A 26,438-nucleotide genomic window follows, 5' to 3' on the forward strand; every position below is an offset into this window, starting at 1 on the left:
TAAGGTACACATGCAACATAATGCAGTTCCCAGAGTTAAATGATGCAGACAGAACAAGGAGGATGAAGACTAAATCTCATGCCATCAGAACACTAACAACTCAATATAAGGGCTGTCTCAATGCTGTTGCTGTGCCCAGATCTAAAAAGCACAATTGTTTAGACAGCTTACCATAACAACAGATGTTCAAATACATCACTGTTGCAGTACTCGTTTCTACTGGGGCTTAGCTCCTAGGTGTTCATTTTATGTCCGGCCTGACTTCCAGAGCTCAGGATCCTTTTCATCTTTTCCCTCCAGCATGCCAGCATAACAAAGGCATCCACCTATGCCACTCTGGGGCATTCACTGCTTAGGGACGACAGGAGTATAAAATGTAGGACTGGCAGGACAAGCAAGAACCATCCCTCCTTTATTCTGCAGCTGAAAGTCATAGGAGAAAATGTGTGTGTTTAGGGGATACACATATTCCCCCTAACCTCTGCCCCAAGAGCCAAACAAAACCAAGACCTTAGGACTCAGAGACTTAAGGGGAGGGCAAGTATGGTACAGGCACACCACAAGGATAAGGATATAAGGACACTTTGGAAAAATACAGGGGTTAGTGGGTGGGAGATGGTACTGCAACAGTGATATACTCAAACATTTACCACTATGGTACGTTACCTGCAGAACTGCATTAGGTTCTTCATTTAAATCACTGTTGCAGTAGTCCTTACTACTGGGACAATTTCCAGGAGCTTTATGGTGTATGGGTGGTGGAATAATAACAGTGGCTGGGGGGTCCAGCATGCCCTGCAGAATTGCCCTAGCATAGCCCATCCTTGATCTAGAACGAATGTACAGCTTTTAATGCTTCAACAAAAAGTGAACCAATATCCAAATAACTTCTACAACAGCCTGAGCTTCAGATCTTTTTAAAAATCTCACAGTGGCTGCAGTGTCCCTGGTATTATGAGCCCTGAATGGGCATACCAATTATTTTCCCTGATACCAGTAGCAGGAAATGTATGCCATAGGAGAGCCATTCAGTCATAACTTGCCTGATCACTGGTCCACCATTCTTTTCAGCAGAGGAGATGAATAAACTATTTGTTTTCCTAGACTCCCTGGTTCTGTGTACACAGTATCTAAGCTGTGAGGATATGCAGGATGTTTCATTCCATTTTTATGGTCTGGAAAGAAGGCTGCCAACTGAATGATGTGATTGGGGGTAGGTGTGTAGGCAGAAAATGTCATTTTGTACCCTCAAACTCTATTTATTGTCCCCCAACCCATGTGGACATTTTTCAAAATGTTGCTCCCAGCAGTTAATAAATCATTTTCAATGGTTCCCACTAAAACTGCTCTGCAGAACCACCTGCAATTAGGAACAAATCGAATCTCTGGATCCAATCTTCCACTTTGCTGTTAGTTTCCAGGTGGCTGCAGTTGGGCCATTTTTGCAAGAAGATTGAACTTCTCTACTTCCAAGCACAAAAGCTCTAGAAGAGCAATATTCTTTTCGCACATATATATATATATTTTTAAATATATTCCATTTCTAACACAAATACTTCATTAGTTTTGCAAGCATTTCTTCACTACTGATGCAACATTTTTCCTAGAGAGCAAGGAAAGGCAGCTGTTGAGAATGCTGTCTACTCGCCTAACCTCTATATTCTAAGTATACTCTAAAAGAAAAGTGTACTTTGTGACATACAGCTTCTTGTACCTATCTTACTGTTAGTTTAAAGATAAATATCTCAAATCTAAAAGTTATAGCTGTAAGTGTGGCCATGGGGTGGGCAATAAAAAATCTCAGGATAGACCCACGGGTGACTGTTACAGATACATTCCTAATGGACAACTCTTTGTTAACTTAATCAGAAGAGTGATGCAAGCTTGACCTCTTAGTATTTAAGGGGGTGCCAGTAATACTCTATTTTAGAAGACTTCTCCTTACATTTGATCAAGATTTAACTACCTGAAGGTTCAAATGGACAAAACAAACTGGTTAAAGCTTCAACTCAACAAAACAAACTATAACACAGAACTTTTAGCAGGGAAACTTACCCCCAATTGAAGGGCTTTGACACCTGTTACTTATGTATTCTATCTCAATGATTACATAACTGCAAAGAAAAAGAAAAACAGAGAGATACTGGTCCAAGAGAGATTTCTGACTGAAAATGTCATTTGGAGTGTTCTAAATTAGGGAGTAAAATGAAGAGTTAAAATTCATCCGTTTTACAATCAAACAAGTGCAGAGAAACCCCAATGAGACCATTTTGAGGAGGTGATTATCTCTATAAGGTTGTAATTCATGTCTACCCCCTGCTTGTTTCATCTTCTTATTGTCTTCCAGCATAGGCCGGGGATTATACAAGAACAATCTTGCCTACACCCTCCCTAGCCACTCCTAACGGTGCCATCTTATAAGATCCAAAACATGCCAGGAGTTTGACCTACTTGCATCTTTAATTGTGGCCAATTTAAAATGCTAGCACTTATGGCAGTACTTGATGTTATGTTCTTCCATAGGCAGTAGAAGCAATGCCGGCAGGTGTCTTGGCTCATGATTTAGCAGACGCACAAACGATTACATGGCTTGAAGATTCTAGGCATCAAAGTGATGTGTGCACACTGGAGGCGTGCATTCCCTCAAATGCATATACACACAAGAACAACAACTCAACTGAGGAACATAAGAGAGGCAATCTCAACAGTTAGCCTACAACAGAGGCCTCCTTAAACCATATTACTAAGATATGAAGCAGTTTAACAGCCTGAAATTACAGACAGCTTGTGACATCCAACAGTGAAAGAACAGTGACTGGAAAATGTTTACTCATATGGGTCACTTACAGTTACTGCCCTACTTAAACCTCTCCCTGTCAGGCTGCTTCCCATTTGACTACCCAAACATTAACTTTATTATTATTTGTTCAGGTTGCTTATATAATGCTCCTCCCTGTCCATCACTATGATTTACCTGCTCTCTTCCCTCAGAGTATTTAGAGCATTACTTTCTTACCGTGCAGTTGAAGGTCTGTGCCCCCCATACACAATCAACGAGCGCGATGCAGCATGATAAACCATAGAATGCCCTGCAGCTGCTGGAGGTTTCCCCCCTGCTGGAAAGATTACCTCCCAAATCCAGGTAAGCAGATGGAAACGGTGCATTGATGAAGAGAACGTGTCTGTTTCAGAGCGACCTAGATAAAAAGAGAAGGAATAAAAACACTGCAGTGACAACAAATAACACTAAAGCTTTGTATTCCTCTGTTTTACAGCTACTTTTCCCTCTGAGTGCTAAGCCAACCAGCAAAATTCAGAGTTCCTACTACAAGTAAGTAATTCCATTATTAAAAGCAACATACGTATGCGGTCAGTCTAACTAAATTCACTTTGGAATTACACATTTCACCAAGTCCTTCAGCAGATTTTTATATATCTGTACTACTATTACATTTTCAGAGATTTTTCTATAAATATAATATTCACTAATATTCATAAGTCATTATAATAGTCCTACAATGCAAGCAAACTTATTTTAAGTAATATAATTCTTAATATATAAATGGTAGCTGTATTGTCCCCTCCTCTGTAAATGTTTTCCGTTTCAGTATGCTGGCTATTTACTCACAATTTTTATTGATTTATTTTCTCAGTGTTTGCCCAATCACCAAAGCCTGTTTGCCCCTATACTGTAACGAGGGAAATCACTTGTTAATGTCATTCTGTCAAGAAAGAACAGTTGTGTACACTTACCATAAATGTAGATGTCAGTGTATTCACTGTTGCAGTCATCACCTTTGGGTTATCCTTGCTGTGGTAGCCCTCAGCTGGCCCGAATACAGAGTCACTGTTTTTCTGCGTCTGCTGCTGTTGCTTGCTGCCTGACATCAGGTCGTCAGTGCTATAAAGGAAGGCAGCAGATGCCATTACATCAGTTTTTCTTGCCCTAATTAGTCAGATGCCCAAGTAAATATGGTAACGGTGGCCCTGGTGGCTAAAAGCCGCCATTAGAAGCTTATGTCTATCAAAAGAATGAAGATACAAAAGGGAAGGAGGGTGGGAAAAGTACAGTTGTGTACACTTACCATAAATGTAGATGTTCGAGTGCATTCACTGTTGCAGTCATCACATTTGGGTTATCAGCTTGCAGTAGCCCTCAGTCGGCCTGATTAACAAAGTCTTGGGTCCTGCATCAGTTGCTGTCTCTTCTTCCGTGACGTCAGGTAGTCAGGAGTATAAAGCATGCAGCCGATGCCATTACATCAGTTTTTCTTGCCCCAGATGTCAGGTGCCCCCATAATGGAAAGCAACAAAATAAATATAAACATATACAAGGATATACCTCCAATAAAAAAGCAAATACACCAAAAAGCTTTTAAGCATAGTAAAGGAGAGTAGAGGTATAGCCAAAAAAAGTCAGGGGGCTGGAGGGAGGGTAACCAGGACTGCAACAGTGAATACACTCGAACATCTACATTTATGGTAAGTGTATACAACTGTACTATGTTCTTCGTGTTTCACTGTTGCAGTCATCACATTTCAGTAGATTCCCAAAGCTAAGGATGGGAGGAGGAATTTAGATAGCATTAGGACCAGCTATAAGGCCCTGCAAGACTGCAGTGGCAAAGCCAACTCTGGATTTAGAGAAAATTGGCAAATGGTAATGTTTGGTGAAAGTATATACAGAACTCCAGGTAGCAGCTTCTAGGATGTCCCTGGTAGGGACACCTCTGAGAAAGGCTGTAGAGGTAGATGCAGCCCTGGTTGAATGGGGTCTGATCCCCTGTGGGATAGATTTTCCATGGTGCTTATAGCAGAAATGAATGCAATAGAATATCCATTTAGAAATGGTTTGCTTTGAAATAGCATTCCCCTCTACCCCTGCAGCAAATGCCACCAGCAGTTGTTCAGATTTCCTTTGAGGTTTAGTCCTGTCCAAGTAAAATCTAAGTTGTCTGTGCACATCTAAGAAGTGAAGGATCCGTTCCCCCCTTGTTCTGTGGATTAGGAAAGAAGGTTGGCAAATGAATGGACTGATTAAAAGCCAGACTGGATACCACCCTGGGCATGAAGGAGGGATTGGTTCTGAGGGACACCCAGTCCGCACGAAAGATGATGAAAGGCTCCACTGCCATAAGGGCTTGTAATTCAGATACCCTTCTAGCTGAAGTGATTGCTAAAAGGAAGGCTGTTTTCCAAGAAAGGAATTTTAAATCTGCACTAGCAGCCGGCTCGAATGGAGGAAGAGTGAGGTTTTCCAATACAAAGTTAAGGTCCCAGGTTGGAGTTGGGGCGCTCTTGGGTGGTCTTAAATTTTTGGCCCCTCTGAGGAACTGCTTGAGCAGTGGATGAGAGAAGAGGGGAGGTTCTGTGTTATAATGAGCTGAAATGGCTGAGGTGTGAATTTTGATGGAGGAAAAAAGAAAGGCCCTTGTGAAGCATCTCAGTTAAGTATTGTAGAATCTGAGGTAAGCTGGGTGCTGCTGTGCTCATCCCTTGAGATTGGTTCCAGGCATAGAATTCTTTTCCATTTTTCAGCATAAGATTTTCTAGTACTAGGCCTCCTTGCCTCTAAAATGATATTCATCACTGGTTTACTGAGGGATGGTAAAGAAGAGATTAGGTAATTAGCCAGGCTGCTAAGTTCAGGGTTTGAAGCTGAGGATGCAGAATCTGGTTCTCCTGCTGAGACAACAGGGTAGGAGTCTGAGGCAAGTGCCATGGGGCCAACGAGGGTACCAGTGTTGGCGTGGCCAGTCTGGTGCAATCAATATCGTATCTTTAGCAGTACTTTGGAGTGGAAAGGCATAAACAGAGCATCCACTTTCCAAGCTTGTTTGTGGGGGGTCCTTGTGCAAAATTTGTCTAATTGGTAGTTCTTGGGGGAGGCAAACAGGTCTATATCCTGGCTCCCCCATTAGTTTGTCAACATGCTGAAAAAGTCTTTGGTTCCAGTTTCCACTCGTGTGGGTCCATGAGATTTCTGCTTAGTCTGTCTGCCAGTGTATTTAGTTTTCCTGGCAGGAATTGAGCTTGTAGATGCACTTGGTAGCTCAAGGCTGTGTTCCACAGTGCCATGGCTGGTCTGCAGAGGGGGTAAGAATGGGTACCCCCCCCTGCTTGTTTATGTACCACATAGTGATGTTGCCCGTCTTTACCATTAATTGTCCTGAAAGAATGTGGTCCTTGAAGGCTGTCAGAGCATTCTGTACAGCTAACATTTCTTTTTGATTTATATGCAGGTGCATTTGACTTGGGCTCCATTTGACCTGAATGCACTTCCCTGCCAGGTGAGCCCCCCATGCATAGTCTGATGCGTCTGTTGTTAGAATTTGGGTGGCAGGGGGTAGAGTGCATGATAGTTCCTTGTTTTGGTGGCAGGCCTCTGCCCACCAAAGGAACTCTAACCATAGGCAAGGTATGATAGGAATCATTGCTTCTAGATCCTGAGAATGTTGACACCATAGGATTTTAGATACCACTGTAGTTTCCTTATATGCAGTCTTGCATATGGAATTAGAAGAATGCAGGAGGCCATGAACCCCAAGGCTTGCAGTATTTGCCTTGCAGATAGCAGGGTTTTTGTGGCCACTAGTTTGAAGTAGGTTGTCAAATGAATTTTGTTTCTCTGGCATGAGGAAAGCCATCTGGGAAGTTGTATTCAAGCTTTCTCTCAGGAATATAATTTGTTGACATGGTACCAGGTGAGATTTCTTTTCGTTTATGGTGTACCCCAGACAAGTTAGCACCCTTTGTACAAAAGCCAGATGATTCATAAGCATGTCCTGGCTTTCTGCCGGAATTAGACAATTGTCCAGGTATGGGTAAATTTGAATATTTCTTTGCCTGGAAAATGCTAAGACTGGAGCTAGGCACTTTGTGAATACCCTGGGCGCAGTAGATAAGCCAAAGGACAGTGCAGAGAACTGATAGTGCATGTAGCCTGCTTTGAAGCGTAGGTATCTTCTGCAAGATTCCCTCATTGGGATGTGCAGGTATGCTTCTTTTAAATCGAGTGTTGCCAACCAGGCATCTTTGCCTAGCATAGGAAGCAATTGGTGAAGAGTTAGCATCTTGAATTTTGGAATCACCAAAAAGGTGTTTAAAGTAGACAAGTCCAGGATAGGACGCCATGAATTGCCTTTTCTGGGTACCACGAAAAGTCTTGAGTAGAAACCTTGTCCCTTTTCCTCTTCTGGTACAGTTTGAATACCCTTTATGCTTAAGAGGGAGAGTACTTGCTTTTGAGCCGCTTGCCCACTGATTTGGGGGTAGATCTGGCCAACCGTTTGGGGTTGGTAATGTGTGGAAGTGAAATCTGTATCCTTGGGAAACTATACTTAAAACCCATTTGTCCTGGGTAACGAGTTCCCAGTTTTTTGCATGTAGAGCAATCTTCCCCCCAAAGGGGCAGTCAGTTGAGAAGTGGTTGGAAGTTTTAAAGTTAAGTCATTGAGACAGTTTACCATAAGGGGGAGTTTTACTACTCCCAGATTGGGAAGTGGGGGCCTCCCACTGCTTAGTCCTGTGCGTACCCAGAGACTGAAAGCCTGGGTACTCTGCTGGATCTGGGTTTGGACTGAGAAGGCCTGGAAGAGGCAGGAAATGACCAATTCTTAAAGGGACAATGCCTACTAAATCTTGGAGGTTGTACTTGCAAGAAATCTTTAACAGTTTGCATAGATTTAGCTTTTTCTTCCATCTTTTTAAGAACAACTTCTGCCTTATTGCCAAAAAGGCGGTCCTGATTTAAGGGAGCATCCAGTAATTAGCTTTAACATGATCTGGCAAGCATTGCTCCTTAAGCCAAGCATGCCTTCTAAGTACAGACCCAGTGAAAGCAGCCCTGCAAGATGCCTCTAGTGAATCAAAACCACATTGCAAAGTATGTTTTCCAACCTGTTCAGCAGAATGCATTAAATCCTGTAAATCCTTATTTTTAGCACAATCAGGAATCAACATAATTTTCTGTTTAAGCAATCCAATAATATGCTGCTGATACTTTAACATATGAAACTGGCAGTTTAAGGCCCTAATGACCAAGGTTGCAGAAGTGTATACCTTCTTACCCCATCTATCCAGCGCCCTGGAGTCTCTATCAGAGGGGGTAGGATTTTTGGCAGTAGTAGCTTTAATGCCCTTGGGTCCCTGTGAAATGGTCTCAGGATTCGCAGTTGGATTTTTGAAAAGGAACTTGTGAGAGTCAGGAACCCTGTAATATCTATAAGGTTTTCTTGGAGCAGGAGGTAAAGAGCCAGGGGCCAAACTAGATTCCGAAAAGGCATCATCAACAATGTCTAGTACAAGAGGGATAGCTAAAGGCCTGTGCTGGAGCAGGAGTAAGAATCACTAAGTCTCTTTTTAGAATCAGAGAAATCCTGACTTTCCCAATGAAAATGCTCCCTAAGAGAATGCAAGGTTTTGCCAAAAGAGAAATCCTCTGTGGGGGGGGGGGGGGGGAGCAGAGGGAATAGAGTCCTCAGCATCAGAATCCTCATAAGTAGATAAAGGTAAATCCTGGTCATCAGAGAAAACAGAAATTTCAGAATCCTGGTCAGAAATATCATAAGCAAACTCAGTAGTCCTAGGTCCCTCAGACTGGGAAGGTTGACTTCCCTTGATTAAAGTAATAAGGTCTTCAGCCATTCTTATCATTTGTTTTTTAGGCATAGAGGCCTGACCATATGGTCTGGGCGTCGGTTTTCTAGGCATAGTTCGAGTTTTAGGCCTTGAAGAAGAAGATGGCGTTGGTTTAATATGCAAGTCAGCAGGCCTGAATACACCCTCAGAAACCGGTGCATGTACAGTGGCTCCGGACCCATCCAAGGTAGAGACATCCGCAGGTTCCACAGTTGCAGCACCTCACGGCATACCAGACTCCGAATGGGTCTCAGTAGAAGCCTGCGAATCTGAAGTAGTGAGTATCAGGGACTGCAAAAGCGCCTCACTGAGTACCAGCGAACTGGCGACTGGCTTAGGAGAAGCGTCATCGGCAGCTTTGGACCTAGGCAGCCTGTCTCTGTCTTTGCATTTTTTTTGGAATGTTGGTAGTTGGATGGCTTACAGGAGACATATCTGGATAATTGAACAGAGCACCAAAATATTTAGAAGCGAAAATATACAGACGATGGATAGTTCGTTGTTTAAATAAGGCACAAAACCGACAGCGAGGTACGTCGTGGTCAGGGCCTAGGCAAGGAATACAGTACGAATGAAAATCTTTATGAGGTATTTGCTTTCCACTAAAGAAATGCAATTATTTACTTTTACTAATATCGGTTTAGAGCAACAAAAAGTTTGCCCAACGGGGTACTTAGCTTTAAGTTGAAGACTTCGGTTCTGAAACTCGAAAACAAAAATTTCAGGAGTCGGCAGACCGGCATTCTGCTTTGGGGACCGCACGGCAAGAAAGACTGATGTAATGGCGTTGGCTGCATGTTTTATACCACTGACTACCTGACGTCACAGAAGAAGAGACCGCAACTGACGCAGGACCTAAGACTTTGTTAATCAGGCCGACTGAGGGCTACTGCAAGCAGATAACCCAAATGTGATGACTTCAACAGTGAAACACTGAGAACATCCAGGGCTGCAACAGTGAATACACTCGGACATCTACATTTATGGCAAGTGTACACAACTGTACTATGTTCTTCGTGTTTCACTGTTGCAGTCATCACCTGTGGGAGGAATCCCAAAGCTGAGGAGAAGGGTAGTAGGATTTAGTAAGAGACCTAGGAATGGGTCAGCATGCCCTGCAGAACTGCAGAGGCAAACCCTGCCCTAGCCTTGGAAAATAGAGGTAGGTGGTAATGCTTGGTAAAGGTATGGACAGAAGTCCAGGTGACAGCTTCCAGGATGTCCCAGGTGGGAACTCCTCTGAGGAATGCTGTGGAAGTGGAGGCTGCCCTAGTGGAATGGGTTCGGATAGACTTGGGGGGGGGGGAGGGTTCCCATGCAATCTATAGCAGAAATAGATACAGTGTGATATCCATTTGGAAATGGTTTGTTTGGAAATGGGCTATCCCTCTGCCCCTGGGGAAAAACTGACAAGAAGTTGGTTTGTTGTCCTGAAGGTTTTAGTACGGTCCAGATAATATCTGAGCTGTCTATGCATGTCTAGTGAGTGCAGAATTATTTCCCTTTTGTCTTGAGGGGTAAGAAAGAAGGTGGGTAGATGTATGGCCTGGTTGAGAGTTACATTAGATACCACCTTGGGCATAAAGGCGGGATTAGTCCTCAAGGAGACCCTGTCTGCATGGAAGATGATGAAGGGCTCGATGGCCATCACTGCCTGAAGTTCTGAACCCCTTCTGGCTGAGGTGATAGCTAGGAGAAAGGCAGTTTTCCAGGAGAGGTACCTTAGCTCTGCTGAGGCAGCAGGTTTGAAGGGTGGTAAAGTTAGTTTTTCCAAAACATAATTCAGGTCCCAGGCTGGAGTGGGTGGCCTTCTGGGAGGCCTGATATTAGAAACCCCTCTGAGGAATTGTTTAATCAAAAGATGGGAGAACAGGGGCTGTTCTGTATCAAAATGAGCTGAAATGGCATGGATTTTAATAGAGGAGAAGGAGAGGCCACTATTAGGTAGCGCCGTTAGGTAGTCCAGGATAAAATGGATGGAAGGTTATGAGGTATTGCCCCCTCTGGACTGGCTCCAGGAGCAGAATCTTTTCCATTTTCCTGCGTAGGATTTTCTGGTGCTGGGCTTTCTGGTCTCTGTGATAATGTCTAAGACCTGTTTGCTTAACAGGGGCCTCTTGTTTGCCTTTAGAGTATTAGCCATGCTGATAGTTTGAGAATCTGCAAGTCTGGGTGCAGCACCCCCACCCCCCCCCCACCTGAGTTAAGAGGTCTGAGATCAGGGGAAGCTGCCTGGGAGGCTGTAAGGTCAGGCTGTGCAGTAAGGGGTACCAAAGTTGTCTGGGCCAATATGGAGCAATGAGGATGGCCTTTGGTCTCTCCTCCCTTATTTTGATCAGTACCTCAGGAATAAGAGGCAGAGGAGGGAATGCGTACACAAAGAGGGCGTTCTAGGGGAAGGTCAAGGCATCCACCTTCTACACTAGGCGATGATACTCCCTGGTACAGAATTTTTTCAGCTGATGGTTGAGATGCGAAGCAAAGAGATCCACCTCTGGAATCCTCCATGCCGGAGTGATATGTAAAAAGATTTTTCTGTGGAGCTGCCATTCGTGGGGGTCAGGTAAGTTTCTGCTTAAGTGGTCTGCCAGGGTGGTGTTGATCTCTGGCAGGTATTGGGCTATCAGATAAAGCCCCATGGAAGAGGTTGTCAAACAGAGGTTTATGGCTAGCCTGCACAGAGTAAGATTGGGTCCCTCCCATTTGTTGATGCATCACATTACTGTGGTGTTGTCTGTTTTGATAAGGAGAACCCCTGGCTTGAGATGGGGTTTGAAGGATGTCAGAGCCTTTTGTGCTGCCATCATTCCCTTCCGGTTGATGTGTAAGGGAAGGTTCTGGGCAACCCAAAGACCTTGGGTACACCTGCCTTCTAGGTGAGCGTCCCAAGCTTTTATTTTTTGTATTACTGTATTGCCTTTCTATATTTTGAATACTGTAGTTTGTTTTCTTTACCTTGTGTTTTGCTTGCATTCTGTTTTAACAGCATATTAAAACTTCAAGAGAGACCACAGCTCTCTCTGTTCTGAGTCAGGCAGAATTTTTTCCCGCACACCCACCCATTTAAGTTGTCTTGTTAAATACCACTGTCTTTCTAGTTGCCCACCTCTTATGTTAATCTGACCATATATCTCATTTCTCTCTACTTTCACTGGCTTATGTGAGTAATCACAAAATCATCATTTTTGAAATCCCACCCCTTCAATTATTTAAATTTATTGGCCATCCTACAGTATTTCATAGTACCAAAATACAAACGTGACCACCCCTTTCAATCCATCTTGCTGTTTTAAAAATAGTAACTCTCCACTAAACCTTAACTTTTTAAACAGGTAAAACTCAAGTTACCTACTTTCACATCTAACTTCTCTAGTGCACACTGCAGAGTGCATTCTTTTCAATCTTACCTTTAAGCATCCCTGTGACTAGCACTTTCTCTAATACCTGCTGGAAAGCACTAGGAAGCCTTAAACTCATACAAACACTGAACTCTCCTTGTTAACAAGGAGAAATGAAAAGTAGGCACTAAACAGCCTATAATTGCAAAGTACCTTGGCTAAGGAAACAGCTCCTATACTTTACAAAGAAAAAAAAAAAAAAAGCCCCAAACCAGGCATGTCCAAGGGTCAGCTTCCGGTGATTTCTCCTGTCCACCTGGTGAATCTGGGCATACTGGGGCAATGCAGCAATTGCCTCATGTACACAGACAACTCTCTCCTCCTACCACCCAACACTACAACCTGTGAGAGATGCACTTACATAGCCAAAATGGAAGCAAAGCTCTCCACCCAAGATTGTGCTAAACAGTCAAGAGGAGAAGGTTAACACCCACACTACACCTCAAGCAACACATAGCCCTTCTAAACCCGCACCACCAACACCCATATATAGCAACACTAAATCCACATATGCAGAGGTCCTTAACTGTAACCTGCCCAAGCAACAAAGACCTCTGAAGCTGAACGCAAACAAACACCAATCACAACCAATGTGTCACATAGTTCACAACACCAGTGTGCCACCCAGCAACAGCCCCTAAGGCAAGACAATGTACCTAACACTTTAGTCATAGGTGACTCTATAGTCCGGCACACTGATGTCCCTCTCACCAGGTTGAATAAGGAGAAAATTACAGTCAGCTGCCTGTTGGGTGCCAGGATCCGCCACATAGCATGCACTCAAGTCACTCCACAACAAGTACAAATATGACTCTGTCATTGTCCATGTTGGAGTGAATGACTTGAGACGCACCTCCCTGGACTACATGAAAAGAGACATGGAAGAGCTCTCGGATCATGTGGCCCAGGCAGGTATGACCCTAGCCCTGAGTAGCATCCTGCCTTCGCCCAGAATGATACCACAATATAAGGATAAAATGATTGACTTCAACAATTGACTAAGCTTATGGTGTCATTCAAAGGGGATCCAGTATCTGTCTGCCTGGGATGACATGATTGACAGACCACGATGCTTTGCCAGAGATGGTCTGCACCTGTCGCCCTGGGATTCAGGTTACTGGCTAAGGCTCTTGCCACCCCTATAGTGCCTTTTTAGGCAAACTTCAAAGGACAAAACCACCACCGTAACAGGTACAAGCATGCAAAATCTGAAGGTAATGCTACTCAATGCTAGAAGTCTAAACCTCAAAATGCACTCTCTCGAGGCACTCCTAAAAATGGAGAACATCGATATCTGTGCAGTAACTGAGACCTGGTTCAAGGCTCCAGAGAGCACCCCTGCAATACCAGGCTACAACTCTTACCATACTTTTCGGCCACCAAACCAGGACCGAAACACTAAAGGTGGAGGAGTGTCAATATTCACCAAGGATATTCACACCACTAGGCTAGTTGGCCAACACAATGTGTCTGAAATTCTCCAAGTGTAACTAACACTAGGTAAGACTGCAATCCAAATTGTAGCATGCTACAGATCCCCCACCATACCCAAAGATTCTCACTACACCTTTCTAAACATACTGGAAAATATTAAGATAGAACCAAACACCCTAATACTGGGTGATTTTAACTACCCTGCCATTAACTGGGAAAACTACTCATGTCCCAACACCTTTGCGCAACGGTTCTTGGAATTCATAAATTCCAACGCCCTGGATCAACTAATCCAAAGTCCCACCAGGGGCTCCAATATCCTAGACCTGGTCATTACCAACATGGGAAATCAATGCTCCATACCTATGGTCACCCCCTCATTAGTCAGGTCTGACCACAAGCTAATCACCCTTAACATCCACATCTCACCCCCACCCCCCAGTAAAGAAACCACCATAAAAAACTTCTCCAAAGCCAACTTCATGCTACTCAAGTCAGAAGTGACAAACTTCATGACACCCATGCAGACGGGAACTGAAAGTTCAACTGCTGAATCCTACACTAAGGCACTGTACGAGCACATCCACTCATGCATGAATCGTGCCATCCCAAATAGAACCAAAATGCTCTCATCCAAAAAAAGGAAGCCAATCTGGTGGTCCCCTGCCATAAACAAACTTTACAACAAAAGGAAGAAACTTTTGCAGAAAAGAGGAAAATCCCAGGATGCAAAAAACTCCCTTACTAGCCTCAGTAAGAAACTGAGATGCCTCAAAATCCTCCAAAGCTAGTTACGAAAATAAAATTGCCAAAGATTCCAAAGACAACCACAAAGCATTCTATAACTATGTCAAGAATCTAAATGGCAATGCTCAGATCTGCTCTGAGCTAAAACAGAATGGCATAAAATATACTGATCTGAAGGATATTGCCAATATCCTGGCAGATCGATTCAGTTCCAACTTCACCCCCCTCTCACCCCCTAAATAGCCCATCTCAATACCGGAAGATTGCCAAATTCCAGTAATAACGGCCACACAGGTACAAAACGCACTCTCTAAAGCCAAGAATACAGCATCCATGGGACCAGATGACATCCCGGGCTGTGTACTACATGAACTACAATATGAACTGGCACCTCACCTAAGTGTCATGTTTAATCATAGCCTCACCTCAGGTTTCATGCCCACTGAGTGGCACAGAGCTACAGTTATCCCAATCCACAAGGGGGGATCCACCTTGGATCCCGGAAACTACCGTCCCATCAGTCTGACAAGTCTTATCTGCAAAGCCATGGAGCGTATTATCATGGAACTTATAAACAAAGACATTGGCAACCTTCAAACATGGGACCCCACCCAGTTTGGGTTTGTGAAGGGCCGATCTTGTCTCCTGAACCTGATTGACTTCTTTGAATCCATCTCCAGAGCCATGGACAAGGGTAAGGTGGTCCACACAGCCTATCTAGACCTTGCCAAGGCCTTTGACACCATCCCCCACTCTGGAATCATAGATAAACTTACTAAGTTGGGCATTAATCCCTATGTCACCCAATGGGTTGCTAAATGGCTTACTGATAGAACCCACACTGTAAAAGTAGCAGACTCCAAATCCAGCTCCAGACAAGTGACAAGTGGAGTACCTCAGGGTTCAGTCCTGGGGCACTCTTGTTTGGCATCTACTTCTCTGAAGTACAGGTCAACACTAAGGGACTCTGGCTAACAAAGTGTGCAGATGACTGCAAACTGGGAGCCATTATTGAATCCCAAATGATGTGGATACTCTACAAAGGGCCTTACAGAAACAGATGCTTGGTGCCAGAGCCATGGGCTCAAGCTCAATGCCAAGAAATGTATTGTTATCCCCTTTGGGAAAAACATGTATCCATGAATTACCATATAGGTGGCAGTACACTAAACACAGAAAGTGTGATAAGAGACTTAGGGACACAGGTGGACAGTGGTCTCACCTTCGATAACCATCATACAACAGTCAGGAAATCCTTCTATGTGGCACACCTCATCACGAAGGGCTTTTCATCCAGAAAAAGGAGGTCATTGTCCCACTGTACTCATCCTCGTTAGACCCATTATAGAATACAACGCCCCATTTGGTATGTACCTCTCAAGACATCTGCAACAACTGGAAAGGCCTCAGAAATACCTCACTAAAAGAATCACAGGCCTAAAGCAGATGCCCTACCCTGACCGCCTTAAAAACTCCAGCTATACTCTGTGCATATCGTCTACTCAGAGGCGATCTCTGCTTAACATACAAGGCCATGTCAAACCCAGAGCTGTTGGACATGCTACACTTAAAGAAATCCCAATCCCTCAGAGCTGCACGCCCAGGGATCTAAACCTTGTCATCACAATAAACAAAACATGCTGGAGGGATAGGTTCCTGACCCAGAGACTCCCCAGACTCTGGAATAGATTGCCCATACATGTCAAGCAGAGTGCCTCTTTGGACCTCTTCAAGAGGAACCTTGACGATTGTATGGGAGAAAGGAAATTCACCCCAGGGATCACGTCAGTCGCCCTGCTAGACAGGGGTCCAGGAAAGTAAATAATGTGGGAAGAAATAGCCAGGGAATTGTTATGGCTAGGCTTGTATAGGCCCTAGGGCTGACAGCCTAGTACCAACCTATGAACCTATGAACCTAAGCTATGTCTGAGGCGTCGGTGGTAATGTTCTGCCCAGTTGGGCGGTGGGTGAAGGAAAGCTCCTTGTTCTGGGCACAGGCCTTTGCCCACCAGAGAAACTCTGCCCTTACACAGGGGATTAAAGGGAGAGAGGTCTCTAGGGGTTGACAATGCTGACACCACAGGTTCTTTAGATACCACTGAAGTCTTCTCATGTGAAGCCTGGCCAGAGGAATTAGAAGGATGAAAGATGCCATGTACCCCAAGGCTTGCAAGAACTTCCTCGCAGTGAGGTGACTTCTGGAAGTCAGCTGTGTAAAACAGAGAGGCAAGAAGCTCTGCTTTTCTGGGGATAGGAAGGTCATTTGGGATGCTGTGTCCGGCAGTGCTCCCAAGAAAACAATCTTCCTAGAGGGTGGTTGCCTTGATTGCTCATTGATGGTGTACCCAAGGAGGTTAGGAGGATTTTTGACAAAGAGGAGGTCCCTAAGGAGCTTTTCTTTGCAATCTGCCTGAATGAGGCAGCCATCCAGATAAGTATAAATTTGTATATTTTTCTGTCTGCAAAATGCTATGACCGGGGCTAAGCATTTGATGAATACCCTGGGAGCAGTAGATAAGCCAAAGGGTAGCGCAGAGAACTGAAAGTGTTGTAAGCTTGCTCTGAAGTGAAGGAATTTCCTGCAGGAGTCCTTTATGGGGATGTGGAGGTAGGCATCTTTTTGATCCAAGGTAACTAACAAGGCATTTTTTGTCAGCATAGGCAGCAGCTGCTGCAAAGTTAACATTTTGAATTTGGGAACCACCAGGAAGGTGTTCAGAATGGATAGATCCAGGATGAGATGCTAAGTGCCCTCTTTTCTGGGAACAAGGAATAGTCTGGAATAAAAGCCTTAACCTTTTAGATCTGAGGGGACAAGTTCTACATAGGTTATAGGTTCATAGGTTCATACTAGGCTATCTGCCCGAGGGCATTTACAAGCCTAGCCCATCATTTTGTGGCTTACGCCACCCCTTTAGTATGGGGAACTATACCCATTATTTTGCTGTGCCTCTGTCGAGCAGTGACACTGAGGTAATCCCTGGGGTATATCTGCGATCTCCCATCCATTGGTCAAGATTTCTCTTGAACAAGGCCAGCGAGGTGCTCTGCCTCACATGTACCGGGATTTTGTTCCACAGCATAGGGAGTCTTTGGGTGATGAATCTATCCCTCCAGCACGTCCTATTAATAGCCGTGTCAAGGTTTAAGTCTCCGCCCTTGTGGCTCTGATGGATCTAGATTTTTGAGGTGAAGCATATTCATCAAATCTGGGTTTGACATGGCCTTGTATGTTAGGCAAAGGTCACCTCTGAGCAAGCGGTGGCGACTGAATAGAGCTGGAGTTCTTTCAGTCGGGCAGCATAGGACAGATTTTTGAGACCCTTTATCCTCTTGGTGAGGAACTTTGTGGCCTCCAGCTGCTGCAAGTGTCGGGTCAGATACATTCCGAATGGGGCATTGTACTCAATCATTGGTCTGATGAGTGATGAGTAAAGGAGACTATGACCTCCCTTGATCTAGATGAGAATCCCTTCATGATAAGGTGGGCAATGTAGAAGGTCTTCCTAACTACTTTAGCTACATGGGTGTCGAATGACAGACTACTATCAACCTGGGTCCCCAGGTCCCTGATAACTTCTTCTGTGCTCAGTGGATTGCCACCTATTTGGTAGCTAGGGGTAACCTTGTTTTTCAAGGGTATGACTATGCATTTTTGGCATTTAACTTTAGGCGTGGCTCTGGCACCAGTTATCCGTTTCTGTGAGACCCTTCTGAAGGATATCTGTGTCAGATGTGTTTTCTACTATGGCCCAGTTTGCAGTCATCTGCAAACTTTGTCAGCATAACCCTCCTGTGTTTGCTTGTACTGGAAAAGTAGATGCCAAACAAGAGTGGCCCAGGACTGAGCCCTGTGGGACACCACTTGTGACAGGCTTTGAGTCTGACATGGCGCCAGCAACTCTGACCCTGTGGGTTCTGTCACTCAGCCAGTTTGCAACCCATCTTGTGATGTATGGGTTGACATTTAAGCTGATGAGTTTTTCAATGATACCCGAGTGGGGTATTGTATCGAAGGCCTTAGCCAGATCGAGGTAGGCTGTATGGACTGCCTTTCCCTCATCAATGGCTTTGGTGACTGTTTCGAAAAAGTCAACCAAGTTTAGAAGGCATGATCTGCCTTTGACAAAGCCAAACTGGGTTGGATCCAAAGTCTGCAAATTCCCTATGTCTTTATTTATGAGGTCCATTATGATCCTCTCCATGGCTTTGCAGATAAGGCTTGTCAAGCTAATGGGCCCTTGGGATAGATTTAGAGGCAAGTCGTGATACCCTGAATTGGGAGTTTGTTGAAGGAGAATTTGCATCCCTGAAAAATGATCTTTAAGACCCATTGGTCCTTGGTTACAGAAAGCCAATTTTCTTTGCAGAGGGAGAGACTTCCTCCTAGTTTTTGGTGAGTGGAAAGAGGGCAGAAGGGGGGAAGGGAATCATTGAGAGTTTTTGCCATACAGAGATGGCTTAGAACTCCCTGCCTTTGGAGCAGAAGTGGTCCACTGTTTGGTTCTCTGCCGTCCCTGTGATAGGAGTCTGGGTGGTCTGTCTCTGTGGGGCTTAGCTTGCCACTGTCTTCTAGGTGCAGGGAAAGACCAGTGTTTTGAGGGAAAATTCCTGCTGAACCTAGGAGGTTGTACCTGAAGGTAGTCTTTTACTGTCTGCATAGATTTTGTTTTCTTCCATCTTTTTAAGCACCTCTTCTGATTTTTCTTCCAACAAGCGGTCTTTATCCAAGGGTGCATCAAGTAATTTAGATTTGACATGATCAGGGAGAGGATGTTCCTTCAACCATGCATGTCTCCTAATGACAGATCCTGACACTGCTGCCCTGCATGAGGCTTCTAGGGCATCGTATCCACAGTGTAATGAGTGTTTAGCCACTTGACAAGTAGAGTGCAGTAAATCTGCTAATTCTGTCAAATTGGCACAGTCAGTAAAGGTTGAAATCTTTTGTTTTAATAGTTCCAAAGCGTGTTGCTGATATTTTAACATGTGGAACTGACTGAGTGCTCCGATAGCTAAGGTTGCAGAGGTGTATACTTTTTTACCCCATCTGCCCAGAGCTCTGGAGTCCTTGTCAGAAGGAATACGTTTCTTTGCAGAACTAGCCTTAGCTCCTTTTGGTCCCTGTGTAATAACCTCTGGGTCTGCAGCAGGATTTCTGTGCAGGTATTTGTGAGAATCCGGTACTCTGTAATATCAGTCAGGTTTTCTGAGAGCAAGTGGGACGGCGTCAGGAGTTGAGCTGGATTCCTGGTAAACATCATCAACCACCTATAAGACTGGAGGGATGGCCAAGGGTCTGTGCTGGGGCAAGTCTAGAAACTTTTTTAGTCTTTTCTTAGACTGAGGGAAGTCCTGGGATTCCCACTGGAAATGTTCCCTGAGGGTGTGAAGGGTTTCCCGAAAGGAAATATCTTCTGGTGGGGAGGCAGAAGGAATGGATTCCTCTGCATCTGAATCCTCATAAGCAGTCAGAGGTTGTTGTCCCTCTTCAAACTCTGGATCATCAGACTCCTCACAATCCTGTTCTGTTAGTATTTCAGGAGAAAGGTCTCTTTTTCTTTTAAAAGGAGTAGCCTGACTACCCCTGATAAGGGTGATAAGATCCTCTGTCATTTTAAGCTTTTCAGCTGGGGGGGGGGGGTGGAGCAGGGGTAAAATGCTGGCTAGAGGTACTTTTCCCAGGAGTGGCCTTGCCTCTAGACCTAACAATATCCAACGGTCTGAGAGAAATGGTAGTCGAAAGAGATGTCATTTTTTGTCTAGATTCGGTAGTGCGAAAAACCTCCTCGGAAGACTGTGCCTGTGTCGCAGCTACGGACCCAACCAAGGCAGAGACAACCAAAGGCTCGGAAGAAGATTTCTGCAGCATAAAGGATTCCGAAAGGGTCTCAGTAGAGGCCTGTGAAGGTATCGAATTGGGCATCAGGAGCTGCGCGAAGGCACCTCACTGAATTCCGGAGTACTGACTACCTGCTTAGCAGTAGAGTCGTCGGAAAGTTTAGTCTTGTGTGGTCTGTCTCTGTCTTTATCCTTATGTTTTTTTTGGAAAGTCTATGGAATGTTGGCTGATGGACGCCATTTTCGAATGAAAATATCTGGCTACAAGTGCTCTATGACACATGGTTCTCTCGTTAAAGAGGGCACAGAACTGGCAACGGGGGACATCATGGTCTGGACCTAAACAAGTGACACAGTATGAATGGAAGTCTCGGTGTGGTATTTGCTTTCCACAGGCGAGACAATTGTTACTTTTTTTGGACATTGGTTAGTGCAAGAAAAAAGGATCCCTAACAGGGTACTTGGCTTTAGACATTTTCAGCTGTAATTCAACCCCTGGCAGTGACCGACTGGCACACTTGCAAACTGCTTCTGCTACGGGCTCCACAGCAAGAAATACTGATGTAATGGTGTTGGCTGCCTTCCTTTATAGCACTGACGACCTGACATCAGGCAGCAAGCGACAGCAGCTCACGGAGAAAAACACTGACTGTGGTATTCGGGCCAGCAGAGGGCTACCCACAGCAGGGATAACCCACAGGTGATGACTGCAACAGTGAAACATGAAGAAAGTACAGTTTTGTACCTACCATAAATGTAGATGTTCGAGTGTTCACCCTGCTGCAGTCATCACACTTGGGTTATCCTGCCATCAGGCGGTCCCCGCAGTCGGCCCGAGTTCCAAAGTCTTGGTCCGGCGTCGGTTGCTGTCGCTTCTCCCCTGACGTCAGTGTGCCAGGGGTATATAAGAGGCATCCAACGCCATTTTCTTCAGTTTTTCTTGCCCCAGATGTCAGGTGCCCCCAATAGGCAGGCAATATATATATAGCTATATAAAATAAAACAATACCTTCAGGCACAAGCAAATACACCACAGAGGTTGTATAGGATAGAGTGGTATAGATAAGTTCAGCTAGTTCAGAGGGGATGGGGGAAGGGTAACCTGGAATGCAGCAGGGTGAACACTCGAACATCTACATTTATGGTAGGTACAAAACTGTACTATGTCCATCGTGTTACCCTGCTGCAGTCATCACACTTGGGTTGAATCCCAAAGCTAAGGATGGGTGGTGGAGTTAAACAGGGTTAGAAGAAGCTAGTAGGCCCTGCAGAACTGCAGTGGCAAAACCAGCTCTAGTCTTAGAATATAGAGGTAAGTGATAGTGTTTGGTGAAAGTGTGCACTGAACTCCAAGTTGCAGCTTCCAGAATATCCTTGGTTGGCACTCCCCTGAGAAAGGCTGCTGATGTAGCTGTAGCCCTGGTGGAGTGGGACCTAATGTTAGCAGGTACCGGTTTCCCATGATGCGTGTAGCAGAAATGTATGCAATGCCCTATCCATTTAGAAATGGTCTGTTTTGAGACAGCTTTCCCTTGTGATCCTGCAGCATAGGCTACAAAGAGTTGGTCAGAATTTCTGAAAGCCTTAGTTTTATCCAAGTAGTAACGTAATTGTCTGTGAATGTCCAAAGAGTGCAAGCGTGTTTCTCCTTTGTTCTGGGGATTTGGGAAGAAGGTGGGCAAATGAATGGTTTGGTTTAGGGCCACACTGGATACCACCTTTGGCATAAAGGAAGGGTTAGTTCGTAGAGAGACTCTGTCTTGATGAAAAATGAGGAAAGGCTCCACTGCCATTAGTGCCTGTAGCTCTGAGACTCTTCTAGCTGAGGTTATTGCAAGTAGCAGGGCAGTTTTCCATGAAAGAAATTTTAAATCAGCTGAAAGAGCTGGTTCAAAGAGTGGCAGTGTAAGCTTTTCCAGAACAAAGTTGCGATCCCAAGTAGGTGTTGGTGCTCTCCTGGATGGTCTTATGTTCTTAGCCCCTCTGAGGTACTGTCTTAGGAGTGGATGTGAGAATAAAGGAGGATCCGTGTTGTAATGAGCTGAAATTGCTGAGGCATGGATCTTAATAGATGAAAAGGAAAGTCCTTTGTGCAACATCTCAGTTAAATATTGTAGAATCTGAGGAATGTTTGGATCCAGGGGATTTTGGCCTTTAGCATTCCAGGCGCAAAATCTTTTCCATTTGTCTGAATAGGTTTTCCTGGTGCTGGGTCTCCTGTCCTCCAGAATGACATCCATAACAGCTTTGGATAGAGGTGTTGGCTGGTTGTTTAGGTAATTTGCCATGCAGCCAGGTTTAAAGTCTTGAGCTGGCTGTGTAGAATCTGATTATCTCACTGGGTGAGCACGTGAGGAATTTGTGGTAAATTCCATGGTGGGCCGTGGGCCATGTTCCTTAGAATTGGATACCAATGCTGGCGTGGCCAGTCTGGTGCAATGAGTATCATTTGTGGCCTCTCTAATCTGACTTTCAGCAGTACCTTTGCCAGAAGAGGCAGTGGAGGAAAGGCATACACTGTTAACGTTTTCCAACTGAATGAGAGGGTGTCCACTTTCCAAGCTTGTGGATGGAATGTTCTTGTGAAAAATTTTTGAAGTTGGTAGTTTTGGGGGCTAGCAAACAGATCTATGTCTGGGCGTCCCCATTTTTGAGCTATCATTGCAAATACTTGTGGATCTAGTTTCCACTCGTGTGGATCCATGAGGTTTCTGCTTAGGTCGTCTGCCAATGTGTTTTTCTTATCTGGTAGGAATTGTGCTTGTAATTGAACCTGGTAAGACAGTGCTGTGTTCCACAAGGTCATTGCTTGCCTGCATAGAGGGTAGGAATGTGTGCCCCCTTGCTTGTTTATGTACCACATTACTGTGGTATTGTTCGTCTTTATTATTAGTTGTCCTGGGTGTAAGAGGTCCTTGAAAGCTGTTAGGGCATGCTGTACTGCTAGCATTTCTTTTTGATTGATATGCAGATGCCTTTGATCTGTAGTCCATTTGCCCTGAATGCACTGTCCTTCCATGTGTGCTTCCCAGGCATAGTCCAATGCATCTGTTGTTATAGTTTGCCTGGCTGTGGGTAAGGTGAAAGGCTGACCCTTGTTGAGGTGACATGCCTGTGCCCACCATAGAAACTCCTGTTGAAGGCAGGGAATGAGTGGTATCATTGTTTCCAAGCTGTGGCTGTGCTGAGTCCATACGCTTTTCAGGTACCATTGTAATTTCCTCATATGCAGTTTTGCAAATGGTACTAGTAGTATGCAAGATGCCATGAATCCCAAGTTGGGTCTTTGTTGCCATTATTTTGAAATATTGAGTCGGCTGTTGTTGCTTGTCTGGCGTGAGATAAGCCATCTGGGGCCATTGTATTCAAGCTGGCACCCAGGAATATTATGTTTTGTGAGGGCACTAGTTTTGATTTCTTTTCGTTTACTGTGTACCCTAGGCAACTTAGAAGGTGCCTGACAAATGCCAGATGCTTTAAAAGAATGTCCTTTCTTTCTGCTTGAATAAGGCAGTCGTCCAGGTATGGGTATATTTGAATTCCTCTTTGTCTGCAGTATGCAATTACTGGTGCCAGGCATTTTGTGAAGACCCTGGGCACAGTAGATAAGCCAAAGGGCAGTGCAGAGAATTGATAATGCATTGAACCTGCAATGAAGTGGAGGTATCTTCTGCAATTTTGCAGGTATGCCTCTTTGAGGTCCAACGTTACTAGCCAAGCATTCTTGCCCAGCATGGGAAGAAGCTACTGTAGTGTTAGCATCTTGAATTTTGGTACTTGCAGATAGGTGTTCAGAATTGAAAGATCCAGAATGGGTCTCCATGCTTTGGCTTTTCTTGGGACTAGAAAGAGTCTCGAGTAAAATCCTTGTCCTTGCTCCTGTGTAGGTACCTGTTGAATGGCTCTCATGTCCATGAGAGCTGTAATTTGTTTTTGTGCCTCTGCCCATTGATTTGGTGGCAGGTTTGGCATTCCTTTTATCCTTGGCAAGGTATGAAAGTGGAATCTGTATCCCTGTGAGACAATGTTTAGGACCCATTTGTCTTTTGTAGTGATGTGCCAGTTGTCTGCAAAAAATGCTAATTTTCCTCCCAAGAGAGCTGCCAGGAGAGATTTGCTTGGTAGTTTGAGGACTGAGTCATTGTGCTTGTCTTCTGCTAGCTTGGGGCCTGTCTTCTCCTCCTTTCTGGGTAGCAGTACCCCATTGGCAAGGTTTGTAAGGGCCTTGTGACTGGCATCTGCCCCTTGGGCATCTGTATTTGCCCCTCTGTGATCTGTCAGAAGCTGGATAGGACCAGTTTTTTGTTGGCCAATTTCTGCTGAAATGAGGAGGTTGTACCTGTAAAAAATCCTTGACCATCTGCATAGACTTTGCCTTATCCTCCATTTTCTTTAAAACCTCTTCTGCTTTGACACCAAATAATACATCCTGCTGTAAAGGTGCATCCAATCATTTTGCTTTAACATGATCAGGTAGGGTTTGTTCTTTTAACCAAGCATGTCTACGTATGACAGAGCCAGTAACAGCTGCTCTACAGGAAGCTTCCAATGAATCAAATCCACATTGTAAAGTATGTTTGCCCACCTGTTCAGCTGCATGCAACAGATCCTGCATTTCCTTGAATTCAGACTGTTCAGAATGTGTGCTCATTTTTTGTTTTAATTGAGACATTAGGAATTGCTGATATTTCAGCATGTGAAATGGACAATTTAATGCTCTAATAGCTAAAGTTGCTGAGGCATATATTTTCTTTCCCCATCTATCTAGGGCTCTGGAATCACTTTCAGAGGGCAGAGGATTTTTAGCCATAGAAGCTTTAGCCCCCTTGGGACCCTGGGAAATTGTTTCTGGGTCAGCCACAGGGCTTTTATAAAGGAATTTGTGTGAATCGGGTACTCTGTAGTATCTGTCTGGTTTGGCTGGAGCAGGAGGTAGAGAGTTTGGATTTAGACTAGACTCCAAGTAAACATCATCCACAATATCTAAAACTGGAGGGATAGCAAGTGGTCTGTGATGGGGTAGTAAAAGGAACTCTCGGAGCCTTTTCTTAGAATCAGAGTAGTCCTGGCCTTCCCAGTGGAAATGTTCCCTCATGGTATGCAAAGTTTCCCCAAAGGAGTAGTCTTCAGGGGGAGATGCTGAGGGAATAGAGTCTTCACCATCAGAGTCCTCATAAGGGGGAATAGTGTAATCCTGTTCCTCAAAATAATCTGAGGAAATAGAAACCTGGTCAGAGGAAGCATAATCCTCCTTTTGTGTTGGTCTTTTATCTGGAGGGGGATGGGAACCCCTGATTAGGGTAATCAAATCTTCAGCCATCTTAAGCATCTGTTTCTTAGGCATGGGGTCTTGAACTGCAGACTGATGTACAGTCTTTTTTGGTTTTAAAGGAGTTTTAAGCTTAGCATAAGATTTAATGGTGAGTGTAGTCGGTCTGAAGACACCTTCTGCAACCGAAGGTGTTCCCACTGCACCGGGGTCTCCTTCTGCTCCGGTGTCGGAAGAGCCTAATAAGGATGGCTGCGTCGGCCTAGTACACTCCGCTTGAGAATCCGCAGCTGTCTGGGGTTCCAATTCTGCGGTCGTCAGGGGCTGCGTAGGTGCCTCACTGAAAACCGGAGAACCGGCGACAGGCCCAGCAGAGGCCTCGGGGTCTGGCTTGTTCCTAGGCTGCCTGTCCTTATCCTTGCGTTTTTTATGCATGCTGGTCGTCAGCTGCTCCGACGGCATGATATAATTAAATTTCCTACCAAAGTAATGTCGAGCGAAGTCAAAATGGCGTTTGATAGTTCGTTTATAAAACCTAGTACAAAACCGACAAACTGTGACGTCGTGGTCTGGGCCTAGGCAAGGAATACAATAAGAATGGAAGTCCTTATGAGGTATTTGCTTCCCACAAGAAATGCAATTGTTAACTTTTTTTGACATCGGACTGAGGCAAGAAAAGGTTTCCCAACGGGGTACTTAGCTTTACTGAAGACTTCGGACTGAAATTCGAATCGAAAATCTCAGGTGTCGGCTGACCGGCACTTGCGAACTGCTTCTGCTTCGGGCACCGCGCAGCAAGAAAGACTGAAGAAAATGGCGTCGGATGCCTCTCATATACCCCTGGCGCACTGACGTCAGGGAAGAAGCGACAGCAACCAATGCCAGACCAAGACTTTGGAACTCGGGCCGACTGCGGGACCGCCTGACGGCTGGATAACCCAAGTGTGATGACTGCAGCAGGGTAACAAGATGAACATAATCACCCAGTCATTTTCATTCTTTCTAGAACTCACCCACAAAAAGTTGAACATATCACTTCTGGGGAAGTCCTGACTTCCACTTTTTTTTACTTTATTATTTCTTTAGAAACCAATAATATCGGGCTCATC

At 44.7% G+C, this 26,438-nt stretch overlaps 1 protein-coding gene across 1 annotated transcript in view; it reads right to left on the reverse strand.

Annotated features, from left to right (window-relative positions):
• The window catches only part of MEGF8 (multiple EGF like domains 8), a 1,779,602-nt gene that overhangs the window by 1,689,519 nt on the left and 63,645 nt on the right, over positions 1-26,438 (reverse strand). Inside the window, exon 5 of the mRNA XM_044079419.1 lies at positions 3,017-3,197. Within this exon, the coding sequence (XP_043935354.1) occupies positions 3,017-3,197 (181 nt within the window). The remainder of the gene's footprint in view (positions 1-3,016; positions 3,198-26,438) is intronic.

Source organism: Protopterus annectens, chromosome 8.part0, assembly GCF_019279795.1.
Source record: "Protopterus annectens isolate FY-2018-M chromosome 8.part0, PAN1.0, whole genome shotgun sequence".
Classification (NCBI taxonomy): Eukaryota; Metazoa; Chordata; order Ceratodontiformes; family Protopteridae; genus Protopterus; species Protopterus annectens.